This window comes from Anas platyrhynchos, chromosome 1 (assembly GCF_047663525.1).
Source record: "Anas platyrhynchos isolate ZD024472 breed Pekin duck chromosome 1, IASCAAS_PekinDuck_T2T, whole genome shotgun sequence".
Lineage (NCBI taxonomy): Eukaryota > Metazoa > Chordata > Aves > Anseriformes > Anatidae > Anas > Anas platyrhynchos.
Window position 1 is genome coordinate 198,409,967 of NC_092587.1, and position 16,061 is coordinate 198,426,027.

General features: G+C 38.0%; 1 protein-coding gene across 1 annotated transcript in view; it reads right to left on the reverse strand.

The window, feature by feature from the left end:
* Positions 1–10,707, reverse strand: part of TYR (tyrosinase) — a 50,835-nt gene extending 40,128 nt beyond the window's left edge. Inside the window, exon 1 of the mRNA XM_005029583.6 lies at positions 9,696–10,707. Coding sequence (XP_005029640.2) covers positions 9,696–10,538 — 843 coding nt within the window. The 5' untranslated portion in view covers positions 10,539–10,707. The remainder of the gene's footprint in view (positions 1–9,695) is intronic.
* Between the last annotated feature and the right edge of the window lie 5,354 nt (positions 10,708–16,061).

A 16,061-nucleotide genomic window follows, 5' to 3' on the forward strand; every position in this document is an offset into this window, starting at 1 on the left:
TACATTCGTGGGTGCCTGAAGCTGTCCATATGGACTAAGGTATCAGTTCGTATTTATGCACTTGAAAGCTCACTGAAGTGAAATTCAGTGTCACCAACCAGTGCAGCAAGACTCAAATGGAGTTAAATCTTCTACTGCAGTTGCTAATGGAGGTTTTTGGCTTCAGCAGACTACTGAACAAAGCCATAAATGCATATTTGTCTCCCCATGTGGGAAGGAGAGAATTGTTTACTTGGAATATGAAAAAAAGTTATCTTTTGTTCTGAAAAGTCTGTCTGTGTTTTGTCAGATTAAATGGGAAAATCACTTAATTTCACTATGTTTTGATGACACTTTATGTACAGAATGGGAAAATACTGCATTCCTCACAGGAATATTATGGAGATGTACTTATATTGGAATCTGAGGTACCATAGTCATGGGTATTGGAAAAGGACCTGAGGCAGAAAGAGGGATACGAGTATTAAATATTGTCAGAATCTAGCATTGTTTGTATAAATGTTCTGGGTTCATGAAGTACCATGACATAACAAGTCATTATTAATCAGATGACCATCAGATGACTGGAAGCGGAAACTGCCAGTCCACTTTGAGAATGCTCAAATCAGTAGTTAAGTAACTAGTAGCTCAATGTAACTTTAAATGATACTCAGATAATTGTAAACTCCTTCATATTTTCTATGGGTTAAAAGTGACCACACAGACCATCAGTGTTGTGTGTTGCTCAGAATCTTTTAAAAGCCACAACTTATTAGTTACCTAAGGATGTAGGTCCTATGATGACTATGAAAATCTCATGGTCATCATAAGAACTCTCATATACTAGCTCTCACTGCATCCGCTGCTTGGGCATTATTTATTTTATATTTTATTTTTTCCCCATGTTCTGCTAAAATAAACCCATAGGCACTTAGTACAGGTACTACCACACATTTCTTCTTTACGTTGAGGAAAACCTGCCTGACATGCAGTCAGAATGGAGGATGGAGGAAAAATAATGACACAATAACAAGGAGAAGATCAGACTAGATGGTTTGGTGGTCCTGTCTTGTGACACAACTGATGGGGTCTACAAAAATGAAAAAGAATAATGGTCGCTCAAAACTTCCAGGAGTTGTTTCATATGTACCTCAGATGAGGCTGAGAGTCTGAACAAAGTGTGTTATCTAGTGCTTTGCATTATTTTTTCTGAAAACAAAACAAAAATCCAAAACACACAAACAATGCTCCAAATAAGCAGAGATCTATTCAAAATATAGGATTCTGTGGTTAACAGGTAATCAATGCGGTTAATGAGAAAACTGTATGGAAAAATAACAGGTCTTAATATCGAGTGATATATCTTAAGAGAAACTACGTAAAACTAAAACCTCTAGAACTCTTTCATCCTGGAGATGTGTTCCTGTTTCATGGACAGAAACGATGAAGAAAGTTATTGAAAGCAGTCATTTCTTCTGTGAATGAGGTAGAAGAACATGTGATTCTCTGTTAGTGAAAGAATTGAGTGGGAGATTCACTTTGCCAGCAGTAGCTGTGTACGAATTGCTGGATTGAAGCAGAGCTTTAGAGCAACTTCTGCAATCAATAGAGAGAAAGCGGCATCTCCCACGTGTGATTCAGCCCTCCGAAACCAGACGTCTGGTAGGTGAGGTGTACTTACTTCTAAGGGGTACCAAACTCTCTCCATTGATTAAGTCAATGAAAGAAAATGTGTAAAAAAAATCAATGTTAAAACTGTTTCTGTACTGCAGTTAGCAAGGAAAGCAAAATTAAGTGTTCAACTTAATGTTCTGCTTCTGCATTAGGATGGGCTGAATCACACCCTGGAGGCATGGATGTGCCTCTGAAGTCACTAAAGACAGAGACAAAGGCAACTTGCTTTGCTGCCTTGCTGCCTAATGAACTTTTGGATGACTGGAAGGAGATGAGAAATATCTTTTTTGTAAGTGATTTGACCACAAATTCACAGAAAATGTGTGACAGAGCTGGTGATATAACCTAGATTTCCTAAGGAGCTGGAGTTCTTAAGTGATAAGCTTCCTATGAATATGTATCTCATGACTTTTTTTTTTTTTTTTTTTTTTTTTTTGAAGAGATAAGAAAGCTTATCAGAGAAATTTATCCATTGAGACTGCTCTTTTAACTGAGATTTGCCCCAGTCTCTTAAAACTAGTGAGATGCCCTTGGAGGCTATAGGTGGTTATCCAGCAGAGTTTCATGTGTGTAGAACTCGATCCCTCCTGGCAGTTCTAAGAAGTTTCTTTTCAGAATTCAACAGGAAGGGAGATGTAGCAAGATGGAAAGACCTACATTTATAAACACAAAGCACAGCTATACTATTGTTTTTTATGATTGTTTTCTTGTAGTTCAACGCAGTTAAAAGGAAAACAGGGGTTTCAGGCTGTGGGAAATACTCTAGTAATGTGTTTGTTTATAAAGAATGGACAGTCCTATGTCCCTAGAAATGCACTAGTGAAGAAAACAAGTGAGTCTTGGCTGGTGGATCTCAACCCATTTCCCAATCTGCATTTGGCTTGGAAACTACATGCATGCAAGCTTTCTGTCTAGCTCTGTTTTCTCCAGTCCTTATGTAGATCTTCTTTTGGCTTCTCTGCCCTGTCATCTCCGGTCTTTTCATCCTCTCCCCACCACCACGGAGACACATCCCTGTTGCGTTCTAAAGAGGAATCTCATGTTGCCTTCAAAACTCAAATATTCAGATGGGCAATCTTCAGGCATGTGCTCAAATATACTAAAAAAAGGAACATTTCCCCAGTGTTTTGTTTATCTGTTTCAGCGTGATTTAATGCAACTCTTAATGTTATGAGGCTTATAAATGTCTATTTATTTTGTTATTGTTCAATTTATGTCTCAGTGTAGCCCTTGTTAACTGTCTGACTAACCAAACAGAAGCCAGATGCTATAAGGTATCCATTAACTCATGCTCATGAAATAACAGCATAAGGGGAAGGAATGAAAATGCTTATCTGTGCCTTTCTGCCATTTGTTCTGCACTACAAATTAAAGGCTGGCCATAAAGTTAGCCAGGATGTTTTTCCAGAAAGGTATAATTGAGGTATTACAAAATATGGTTCTATCCTGAAACTATTATTTGCTGTTTCATCAGTCAAGTGTTGTGTAAGTTGTAACAGAACAAAGGCCAATCAAACTTTTTATTCTAGATTTAATCTGCACAAAGTTTACACAAAATAGGTCACATAATTGCCTTCTTGTCATTCAGTAGGTGTTTCTGCTAGCAAAACACTGCTTAAACACTTTTTTTTTTTTATTATTCCATTTTGGAACAGTCCTGAGCAAATTTATCTCTTCACCCTGTAAAAAGCTTCATACTCAGACCGAATGTCTGCTCTTCTGCATTCATAAATCCACATGCTCCAGAGAAATAGCAAGATGCTCTGAGGATCAGTGTATGTAAGTAGTTAGGAGAGAAAATGCCAGTAGATGGCAGTCCAGAACACGCAGCATCATTCCTGGGCCTTGTAGCACCCAAAAAATTAAAAAATAATAATAAAAAAATCCCTTGGTGCACTGCAGCTGAGATCTTTAGCACAGCTCTTTGTATCATTTCTTAGAAAACAGACTGTAAGTGTGTGGAACTGTTGCAGCTGTCTCGCACCTTTTCACAAATGGGAAACCCTTTTGTCTTTTGGTATGATACTGCTTACACAGACCAGACCCTGTGCCTAAATAAAAGGAATTGTGTTACAGGAATCTTTGGCAGTGTTCAGTCCTATGTCTGTTATTTTTAAATTCAAAGCTTTGGGGGTTTTGATGACAAATTCTTTGTGCTTGCTTTGTATGATCTGTGCTCATAGGGACCTGCAATATGTGTAGCATAGAATCAAAGCACAGAATATCCGAAGTCAGAAGGGACCCACAAGGATCATCAAGACGAACTCCTGGCTCCACAGAGGACCACCCAAAAGTTCACCAAGCCCAAATCCACTCCTCTCCAGAAACTCTATCAGCATGTTTTCATGGTGTTATGCTCCAGGTTAATCTAGCCTAAACATATGTACTTCCGAGTGCAGCCAGAGCAACCACTTGACTTGCTTGTCTGTGGGACACATCCTGCCTCTCCCAAGGGTGGAATGTGGGCATTTCCAAGTCCTCTTTGCTGCATTCCCCTGTGTCTATTTGTCCCATAACAAGTCTAGATGCCTAAATCGGAGCCTCGGGTCCCATTATGTGTCTGAAAGAGACTTTGTACTGGTTCAGTGCCTTTCTCTGCTCTGTCTTTCTCCATTTATTCACATGTTCTTGCTTGGGAATGTCATTAAAGTGCAGCCCTCATGCCAGATTTAAAACATGTGGCAATTGTAAAGAGGTTAACTTTTTATTTTTATTTAATTATTTATTTATTTGGGCTGCGTTTGGGCCTGGCATGATCTAATCCTAATTAAGTGGCATGCAGAAGCCAATGTACTCACAAAATGAGAAAAATACAAGGAAATTCCCAAATGATCTACAATAGAACTAACTGTACAACTATACTTTGGGATATCACTTTTTTAGGTGGAACTTTAAAAGGTGTTGTACCTATAGTAGCCCCAAAGGTTTGTAATAGACCGTGTGTCTTTATAACTGAATCTTCATGTACTCCTGAATATTACCAGGAACTGAAAGGTAAAACAGACAAAATAAATAAATAAATAAATAAATAAATAAAATGTGAAGTTAAACTTTAAAGAAATGTAATTATCTTTGTGACCCTTCTAGCATAAGCATTTACTGGAGGAGCTACAAAACTCAGGCTACGAAGAGATGAGACAAACATGAAGTGACATCACTGAAACAAACCCGAGCCCTCCAAGGTATTTTCTCATCCTTCAGGAAAGGCTGACTGAGTTTAATCTCTGCTCAGAGGCAGCCCAAAACTAGTGGATAATTTACATCTGGTTCAACACCTCAGAATGGTGCTTGGGTGGAGTAGGAAACTCTGCTGTCAATTACAGATGAAATATAATGGCTTGACAGAATGTGATTCCCTGATCTCTATTTGTCTCCAAGCTGTGCCCTGTTAGAGTTGTTGTATTCACATCTAACATAAATTCTCAAAAACCCATCTTTCTACAGGTAAGTTCTTTTTTTTGGTGCATTATTAAAAACAAAACTTTTTTTTTTTTTTTTTTTTTTTTGTGAAATTCCTTAGCTATTTCTTTCTATACCTTGGAATATGCTTATTTTTTCACACTACACAATTCCTGATCAACAGCGGCTATATTTTAGAGAAGTGTCATATACATGCCAAACTCTGTTTTTAGCCATCTACGATCCCATGGAAGCACAGGAGTTACTTTCAGATGATAATGACATAAAAAGGCAGAGGATGATCAACTGTCTGTCTCTGCTGGGTGCAGATTCCACTTCCCTGGGGGGAGGAGGATAGCATATCATGAGATCAGTCTTGATAAATTCTTTTTTAATAGTTATTTGCTCCATTTGGGCTTTTTAATTTATTTATATATGAGTGTATATATATACACATATATATATACATATATTTACCAGCCTATGGATGACACTAAAACCTATAAGTTGCAATAAAAATTGAATGTTATAATTTATGAGATACTCAGCTGTCCACAAGCAGATGGATGTAGGGCTCGGCTGGTTTAAGAATTAAGAAGTGTTGGCTTCTGGTGTTTATATTTTTGAAATTTGTTAACCCTTTAAATGGTGAACAGAAAACAGAGCTTCAAATATTCTCCTCAGACTATTATAGTTCCTTGGTAAACTGTGCTTAGAATTAAATAACTGCACCTGAATAGCTGAAATTCATATTTCTTATGAAGTCATGTTCCAGGTAATGGATCTAAAGTACTGCCATTAGTTCAGGAGCCTTGTATCCGTTTGCTATTTGTGTAACTTGTTCCCTAGCTTTGTGTTTGTGTAAGTGGGTGATATGGAATATCACTAAGCAGGGTGATATGGAATGAAGTGCTAAGGGAAATTCTTGGTGCTTGCAGCAAAGAATTGGCTCCAGGCTTACACCAGTGCAGCTGAGAGCAGACAGCTCTCTACACAGTATAATTACTTCTCTCAAGGCACTCTTCTTTTGAAAGAGACAAAATTCAGGGGGATGAATCCAGTGGTGTGGCCTTGTTTCCACTACTACAAACCTAAAGCAGCACTTCCCTCACTGTCTCTCCAGCACATGGGGGGAACCCCAAAACTCTGATGCTAACTTCCAATGTAAAGATTCTGCTTTTAATTGCAGAAAACGCTCTGTTGACTTCAGTAATTTCTCCAAATTATCTCTGGTGTAGTAGAGAGCAGAATTTCATCTATTACTATTTAAGTGAGGCATAATAACTTTCTTTAGCAAATCCATTAGCTTGAATAATTATACAAATGAATACAAAAACAACAAAACAAAACAAAACAAAAACTCTCAGAATGTCATGGAAAATCTGTATTTGCCACTTCACTTTCTGTTAAATCAGCATGGAATTGCAAAACTTGGTAAAGCATTAGTAGGTGTCATGCAGTCCTAAATAAATCTAAATGCAACACTTGAATCATCACAAACAAGTAACTGAAAGCATAAAAAAATCCTTCCCACCCACCCTAAAACATAAACAAAGCAAACAAACAAAAACACTAATGATTTCTGATAGTCTTGCTGGTAAAAACAGTCAGAAATCAAAAGTTTAACTTAGATAATAAACATGAGAAAAATGTGGACAGATAATTCACTCAGCTAAATGGTAACAGCAGCATGCCGAAGAAAAAGTAAGGGAAAAGCAAGAATTTCAGCATGTATTCATGGATATCCATGTTGCCATGGCAACTTCTCAATGGAATAAAGTATTTTCTCTTTTCTTTAGGGCTTAAAAAAAAGAAGAAAAAAACAAAAAAAAAGAGAGAGAGAGAGATGCTTTTCTGCAAATAAGCACTTTGCCTTTTTTTTAAATAAATCCATAACTGCATCTTGTGCAGAATTTCCTAATGTAACAAACATTATTTTGTTATGCTTTGGAAAGAGACTTAAAATTATAAAAGGATACCATATAATAGATGTGTTATTGAATAGGTTTCTCCTGCCCTCTTTTTATTTTGAATGTTTTATAAAAGCCTAAATTCCTTCACAGGATCCCAGGATCCTCCTTTTATTTGGATCCTCCTTTTTTTTTTTTTTTTTTTTTTTTCCTTTGCTACAGAGCTTGGATAGTCAACATATTCTGCAGCAAATCTATGCTATGGCTGTTTTCCGGCTGAAGCTAAGTCTATTTTTGTTCCCTTTTGATTTTCTGAAGTGAGATTCTGATCTCTTATTTTGTGCTACTTGAAGGAACTGTATCAACTAAGTTATTCTATCATATGCTATTATTTAAATTTGAATTCAAGGCCAATAAAGAAATATCAGTTTGTGTGGTATCTTCATCCTGAACTGACTGAAAATGCAGCTCTGATCAATCTCGTTCATTCTTTCTCTAAATAAGGCAGCAGGTAGAAGATGTTAAATGGGAATGCCACTATTTGAAGTTAAAATTTTTTATAATCCTGTTTCACAAATTTTGATGAAAGTGTATTATTTCCAGAAGTGACTGAAAAATGTAAGTGATAAGCAACCATTTGCAGAAATTACTTGGAGAGTTTCAGCAAATACTTAGGTGCTTTTACATGCTGACATTGATGTGTTTTAAATATAGCACAATTTTCATTGTTGTGCCTACTAAAATTATAAAAATATATTTTAAAATCAACTTATCTCATTAAAAAAGCAATTATTTTCCGAGTATATTTGTGACAATGACCTTAAATAAGAAGTTATAAACAGACTATTTCTTAAATATATTCATTACCACTGGTAAAGTGTCTGGGTATTTATTACAAGGATGGAGAAATTCCAAGAATCTGGATATGATTAATAATACTGTTGAAAAAGTAAGCTACACATAATTATCTGATCCCTCCAGGGCTTTTAGAAAACACTTCTTGCAACTTGCTGATTCCTTTATAGTCCCTGTCTCCCACTACTTTGGTTATCTCATCCAGTGTATTGCACTGATAGCTCCACTAGACACAGGTAGCCAGCTCAATTCCAGTTTCATTTATTCCACTTTAACACTTGTACCATTTCCGTGTAACTCTTTATTTAGTTTAGCACTGAACAACATCAGATCCACTTCATTCCGGTAATGCAATCTAATTAAATTAGTAGAGTTCATCTAGATAAATACTGTTAGAAATGAGTGGAAACTTTACATATAGGATCAAAATACATGGTTTTGGCTATATGCATTTTATGGCTATGCCTACACTGGTGAATTAAATGTGGCCAGGAATGTTCCCAGGCACTAGGACCAAATGGCACAGAATAATCCATGTCTATGCTAGCAAACCTATCTTTGTCTCCCAAACGGTTTAACTATATGCAAACAGTCTCCCAGAAATGGTCCCTGAAAAGTACCTGCTTGGAGTAGAACTACATATAAATATATATATGATATATATATATATATATTTACTTACATATATTTGTATAATATATATAAAATGTATGCCAAAGAATGTCCTAAAATAGGTATGTTACAGTACCCAGGAATGATTGAGTTTACAGGTACAGACACAGTCTATGTTGTTTAGGGGACACAAATCAAGATTAAACACAGAAAACCAGTACATTAAGCCCTGTTAGTCATTGCTTTGTAATCTGAGAGCTGCTGTCTTGTATCTCTTTCACTTTTCATTAAATCACTAAAACTGCTCAACCTTCGTTTAGGCTACTGGTACAGAAATAAATAGAACAAAGCAAGATTTACACCAATATATTCATAGACTTCAGCACCAGAAGGAACTGTTTCTATTGTCAAGATGGTATACGTCTATGGAAGCTTATGTCACTAGGCACTGGTAGTAATGACCAAGAGGCTAAAAACATCTAGAAGCCTCCGTTGTTAGAATAGCACAGTTCAAATATATGAAACCTAGGTAAATATCAACTATATCTCCTAGGTGAATATATACAGTAATCTTGGTTTAGGGACTAACTTGCAGTGCTTTTAAGTGGCAGGAATAGCTATTGAGTTTATTTCTTAGTTCCTCTGAGCAACAGAGATCACTTCTTATTTTTCTTTTGAGCTACAGAGGAGAATAACACAGCTGTTTCTTCCATGCTCTAAAGACTACTTATTTATTTGTTTGTTTATTTAAGTTGAAAGCAGACAAGATTAATTGGACAGTTTTTAACACTTTCAGGGAGGAAGATACCCAGAGAGGGGTAGAGCCTCTGAGAACTATTTTCTTCTATTTCCATTATTCAGTCACCAGCTGTCTTGCAATGGTTACGTGCTAGCAACTTGCATACATAAATCCTTTTTTAATCTTTGCTGGCTGCTTCAGAAGACCTGAGCCTGTTTAGCTTGCTAAAGGTCATGCTTGGACACAAAACCATGACTTTCTTCCTTCTAGACTAACTTTTTATTCTTAATTAAGCTGTCTAAGTCCTACAGTCAAAGAATAGACAGAGAGATGAATGAACAGCTGTAAATGAAGATCAAGTCTGTGTAAAATCATTTGTTCTCTGGCAGTTTACTTTCTCTCCAGCTTGTGCACCTCACTTAAGTACCTAAAGTTAGGTAGGATAGTTCTGACACAATCAGCTTTTCCCTTCCCCTTGTCCTCCCCTTCTTCTTCTTCCCCCTCTTTTCCCCTCGTCCTGTCCTTACCTGCCAGGAGGAGAAAAATGATGCTGGGCTGAGTAAATTAGGGTTAGTTGGATGTCTGCCACCCATGTATTCATCCGTGCAGACCACACAGTCCTCTGCATCTCGCCAATCCCAGTAGGGGATGGTGAAGTTCTCATCACCTGTTATCTTCTGGATCTCACGTTCCCAGAGCAGCAGAAAAAGACGATGCCAAGGCAGAAAACCAGGGGCTTCGTGGGCAAAATCAATGTCCCGCCACACATTGGACCCACCTAAGAGTGTGTCGCGAGAAGCATAATAATGCATCCACACAAAGAGATCATACATGTTGATGTTTCTGAACATGAGGTTGGAGCCGTTGTTCATCTGAGTATATGTGCCGGTGGCAATGACATAGTCCTGGCTGGGGGTGTTCTTTGCCAAGTTAAGGTAGGCAAGGAACTTGTCCTTCTCACTGTTGGTGAGCTGGAAGATGTTTCTTCTCGTTCTCAGTCGCCTTTCAGTGCAGTTGAGTCCTGAGAAACCAAACTTGCACTCCCCACAGTTGAATCCCATGAAGTTACCTTTACACTTGCAGGTCCGGTTGTAAAACACAGAAGGCCAGTCCTCTCTGTCATCCACTCCCGAGAAAGGGAATTGTGGCCCCAGTGGAGCCTGAGAGAGAAGGATGGCCTGGCAGGCCCCTCTGTTGGAACTCTCCCCACAAGGGGACCCATCTCCATCCCAGAGAGGACAGCACTCCTTCCTCAGCAAGCTCTGGGTGTTTGCACAGGCCCTGGGGAACTGCCCGGTGGATGGCTGAAGGATGACTAGCAGGAAACCCATAGCAAACAGAGACATCCTCACAGAGCAGCAGGACAGCATCAGTGTTATGCTTCAGTGCATGTAGAGACCTCTCTGACCCTGGAATGTCCTGGGTATGAAAGAATTTTTCTCCCTTCTGCTGAGAATGCTTCACTGCTGACTTCTGCTACACTACACCCTACAATGTCCTTCCCCATTCCTACCCTGGGCACATTAACACACAGAATACACTTCATAGTTAATCTGATTATCACATGTTCTGGGCGGAAGCCAACTGACTTTTTCGCCCACCCCCTACAGGTTTCAAAATAAAGGCATTTATTACAAATTTTTAATCTTCTGCTTAGCACATGATTGCTTTCTTCTGGCAATTGGAGAGGAAGTAAAATTAAAATTTGGACATAGAAACAACTGTCAGGTCTTCAAAATAGTTGTTAGTGTGCTTTGGTGTAAATGATTGTTTAAAAAAACTCAGAAGAATCTGACCAATTAAATAAGCACAGTGAATATAAACATGAGAAAAATATTTTGGGGGTAGACTACATTTTATTTTTTTAAGAAAAGGCAAACAAATTTGGGGTCATATTAAGTGTGCATATAGGGCAAAAACCAAATAAATGATTTTGCATGGCATTTTTCATATTTCAGCATCAGCTACCTTTTCCAGGCTAGCATATAACAAAGTGTCTTCACAAGAGAGCTGACAAACTTTTCAAGCAAAAATAGTGGAATTCCACTGGAATCAATAGCACATTAATGGCTAAGACTACACTCAAATCTGCACCCGAATCTCTGCAGTTTTTTGGAGAATACAGGCAATTTGCCAACAGACTTGATAAAAGTACTTTCAGCAGGACCGGGAAAACAAGCCTTGACTTCGGTCTTTCTCCCACTGTGAAGTCTGAAAATCCCCTATCTGTGTTGGTTGCTCAATACATGTATGTTACTCCAGATCTCCCACCTCCTTTTTCTTCTTCTAAGAAAGCCTGATCAGAGCTAATGGATTGATATGAGAGACATTGGACATTATACATACTTTGAAATTGCCCCTTGAATTAAAAGGACAACAGTTGGTTTCCTTCTGGGCAAATTGCACATGAATTTTCCAGTTTTCTTCGGCTGTCATTGTTATTAGAGGAGTATTTTTATTTATTTATTTATTTATTTATTTTCCTAAAAGCACTGTGAATTATTTCCTAATGGCACTGTGAATTATTTCCTAATGGTTGAGAATGGTACATAGAATGTCAGGAAGGCAGGGACAACATATAGGGAAATGAAGTGAGAACTCTGCTGAGAAATCCTTTTGCTGGGATCAGCAGCTCACCACATGACCGTGCTGAGGAGCACGAGGTACTTTAATCCTGTTGGCTTCTACGCCTCAGATATTCAGGGAGATTATCCCCTAGTCCTGGTGCTGGGGAGCCAGTGATGGAGGCACTTGAAACAGGAAGAACATTGAGAAAAGAGCTGTTTTTTATTTAGTTTTGTTTAAAAAACTAAAAAAGTTTCTAACCACAGGCTGATACTTACTGTTGTTTGACCGATTCCCCTGGTTTCCATGCTATGTTAGTAAAACAGATTTAATCACAGAAATGTTACTTGTTTGATTTATTTGATTTTCTCTCTGCCTGGCTGTTTCAGAAACCTCTGCAATTTATTTCATTTAGTGTTCTTCCCATGGAGGCTAGTGCAAAACCGGTATACATGAGAAGGGACCCATCTCTGAGGATAATGATAAAAATATATATATTAACTTTCACTGAAAAGCCACAGGGACTGGGAAAGCCTTGAGGCACAGCCTCAGAGTGAACCAGACAAGCCTTCAAATACATGCAGACAACCATACACAAAAACATACATTCAATATCTTACTTCTATATTCAAAGGAGATTTAATGTTCAGTGTTAAAAAGAAAAAGGAAAAAAAAAAAAAAGAAAAAAAAAAGAATGCAAGCCTTGACAGTTATCATATGACAAGTTTCTGAAACAGCTAGTTAACAGAGGAATCCCCTGTGAAACTGTATGAATGAGAAATTATGAATGAGAAATGTGACTGAGGAGTAGCATACGTCTTTTTTGACCTACTGCTGAGCAGAGGCCTCTTTTGATTAATTGTGAGTGATTCAGATAGTATTTGGAAAATCAAGCTTTCCATATATAAGCAGCCATAAGAGTTAACCAAGTAAGACAGTATGTGTTCCTATTCCCATTCATGACTGTAGAATCACCAAAACATGAGCCAATCACACCTCACATGTTGCATCCAGGCAAAATTCTTGTCACTTAAAAGACCTCATGAGACTTTCCATTCCTCTTGTGCTTCATCCCAGCACTCATTTAATGTACTCTTCATCTAATACATATCTAGCTGAAGTTTTCGTGCAAGCTGAATTTAGTATTTTTGACTAAGAATTCTTTCTTGAGTTCTTCCAGTGGATTAGCATCATCACACTGCATGCATGCACCAAGAGATTTCATTCTCACATCTGGGTCTCTGCATTTGAGCACGGCTAAGGCATGCTGCTTTCTGTATCCAAAACCACTCAAGACAACAGCTTGATGGCTGTATCCCAGTTTACTTGATTCCAAAACAAAAATGGCCATGAATTACCTTACATTTTTGTCTCTTGGAAGCAGTCATTGACAACAAGCTAGCATTGCGCTTTACTTCATGTCCTTATTTTAACTCCACCCTAAACTTTGCAACTAGATCAGTAAAGTATCGCTTTCAGTCTAGTAGAGTAACACAATAATATTAATATCATCTAACTTGTGCTTTCATTACAAGGTCGTTAAGTGCTTTCTGGAGAAATCAGTAGTTCTCGATAAGAAAACCATCAAACACGGTGAGAAATCTTCTTGAAGTTCTCATGCTGGTATTCTTGTGGTGTGAGAATCAGCTTTTAGTTGCTATTTTTATGTTGCTATTGCTAAACCAAACTGTTCACATGGACACCACCCATGGCCTTCTTATGTAGTTAAGGGCAAAGAAAGGGAACAATCTAAATCACAAACAGTATCAGCTCATAAAAATAAGTCTTGGCCTCCTCAGGTCTGACAGGGATGATCTTCCAAAAGATAATTTTTTACATTTTGAAGATAACACAGGAAATTTCAAATTCAGGCTGCTGATGCTGAGGCAATCAAAGTTTCAGGTAATATTGGTGGGGTTTAAAAACTTCTAGCACCTGCATGATACTGCGAAGATAGTATCTCTATCATTCTTAACACATTTTAGAGATTTGGTGCTTTTTAAGGTCCAATTCTCTATGTTGAGAAGGGAAACAGTGAAACCTCAGTTGGGAAAGTGGAGAATCACTTTTAATTGTAAATATTTTAAAAGCCAAGTATAAAACTGTTAAGAAACAAGGGCTGGATACACAAAGAAAGTTGGTGCTGCTTAGTTCCAGTGGAGAGAAAAACTCCTCTAAAGAGAGAAATAGTAAAATAATACATGGCTATTTGAGACGGATGAGTACAAGGACCTTTTGACAATGAGAGAGCACTGACAAATGGAAGGAAAGATAGCCTATTAGCCAGCCAGGAAATTCAGTCTGACAAAGGAATAAGCTTAAATTGTGTTCTCTGATCCTTACCTGCTACATGCTGTTGTTCAGCATCAGCATCCTTATGTACTGCACAAGGCACCCGGTTTCAGAGGTTTGCCTGAGCTCCTGCTGAACTTGCATTTCAGGTAGCTGAAGGACAAAACATTGTTTTTTCTTCCCCTTGCCCCATATCCCATGTGCCAGATGGAGCTATTATTCTTCCCGGTGGTTTGCCAGTGAGCCAAATCTGTCTCCTAGCCCCCAGAAGAAGCAAAACAGTGGTGGATGTAGGATGACGACTTTTGCATATGTCATAGATACTACTTTGTGGTTAAAACTAGAATTAAATGTCCATCTTCTAACTGCTGATAAATGAGTAAGATAAGTTTAAGAAGAGTCCTGACTATGATTAAAAGCCATTAAAAAGCTAGGCATCTAAACATTACACAAGGAAAAGGAAAATATTCACTTTCTATGTATAATCTTATTTATTTATTTATTTATTTAATTAATTTATTTATTAAAATACTTAGGTGAGAAAAATAAAGTTTCTGATTAGAAAATAAGAATTTGGCTCAGTTCAGTCCTATGAATCAAAGCTCTTTATTAAGAGAAGCAGACTACAAATTCCACAAGCTTTTTAGCCTAAGACGAATATCTCCACACCTTTTTTGGTATGATATTTGAAGATAAGGCTTAAACACCCTTTTGGATGTATGAAAGGAGCATAGCCGTGGGATGAAAATGGTTCTGAATGCCCTAAATAATCAACTTTTAACTCAAAAGCAGCATGCCTAATATCCAGCCAGCACAGCTGATGGTCTGAAGGATGTACCCGTGGGCATATTCAGTCATGAGTGGGATGACAGGCCCCAAATCTGAAATTCAGTGCAGACAAAGTTTGATTAAGCTTAGCCTGTGCAGCAATTCCAAGGACTCCTGCCACCCCATGCCAGCCTTAGCCCTGAATTCCTGCAGAAGAATCCACAGATATAGTTGGTTTCCCAGGCTAAAATTATGTTATCACATTATTTTAATAAGAGCAATCACTGCAATATTTCATCAACCCCCTTCCTGATAACAACATATCCTGCTCTGTGCATGAATCCCCAGTCTCAGCATTGCTGAATCAGACAGAGAAGACAGAGCTAGTGCTGTAGTTATATGCTGGTTTTATATTACATACAAAGAGGAGAAATACATGTTCTAGCAGAAACATAAATGTTTGGACAGATGATATTTGACTGGGTACAAAGCCTGCTGGCACAAAGTTAGTCTACAAATTTCAACAACATTGAACCAGTAAGTTTTACTGTATCAGTGCTTTTCTAATGTGCCCATGGTATTTTGATCTGATACTGGGAACACTAGAGACAGTTTGCACCAGAAAATAGGAATTCACATTGATCTGAAAACATTGGCTGAGGATTACAGTAAATGTGTAGGAATATGAAAAAGGGAGTCTCTGATCTGCTATCCAAAGCAAGGGAGAAGAGATGTTAATGTAATCAGAGCAATAAAGGTATAGAAACAGTAGCAAAAGACAAAGATCAGTTTTCCTGTGGACAGCGTTAAAGTGGCTGCTACCTTATCAATCTATATGATTTTGATCTTTCCTGCGGGCTACACAAAACCTATCTGATACCTATATGTCTTGATGACAAGACAGCAGCTAAGGGGGATGCTGAAGCATTTCTGAATATTTTCTATAATTTTGTTACACTCCATTTATACTTCTGCTTTCAGCTCAGAGCTGAAAGACAGACTGGTTTCTGTTTTTTGGGAGCATGCTGGGAAGAGTGGAAATTTTGGTAAGTGAGCTTTCAGACAAAAAACACCGAACAATTTTTCACTACTATGGCTGATACGTGAATTTGGCCTTGATAGCAGGCTAGGGCCCAGGTTTAACTAGGTGGATAATACTGTGGTGGTTCAGGAAATCCCCGTTTCATCTAACAGCTCACTGAGGCTGAAAGCACAGGAAGTTTTCAGCAGCCTGCCAGGAAACTATCAATATTTTTTGCTGGGTTAAT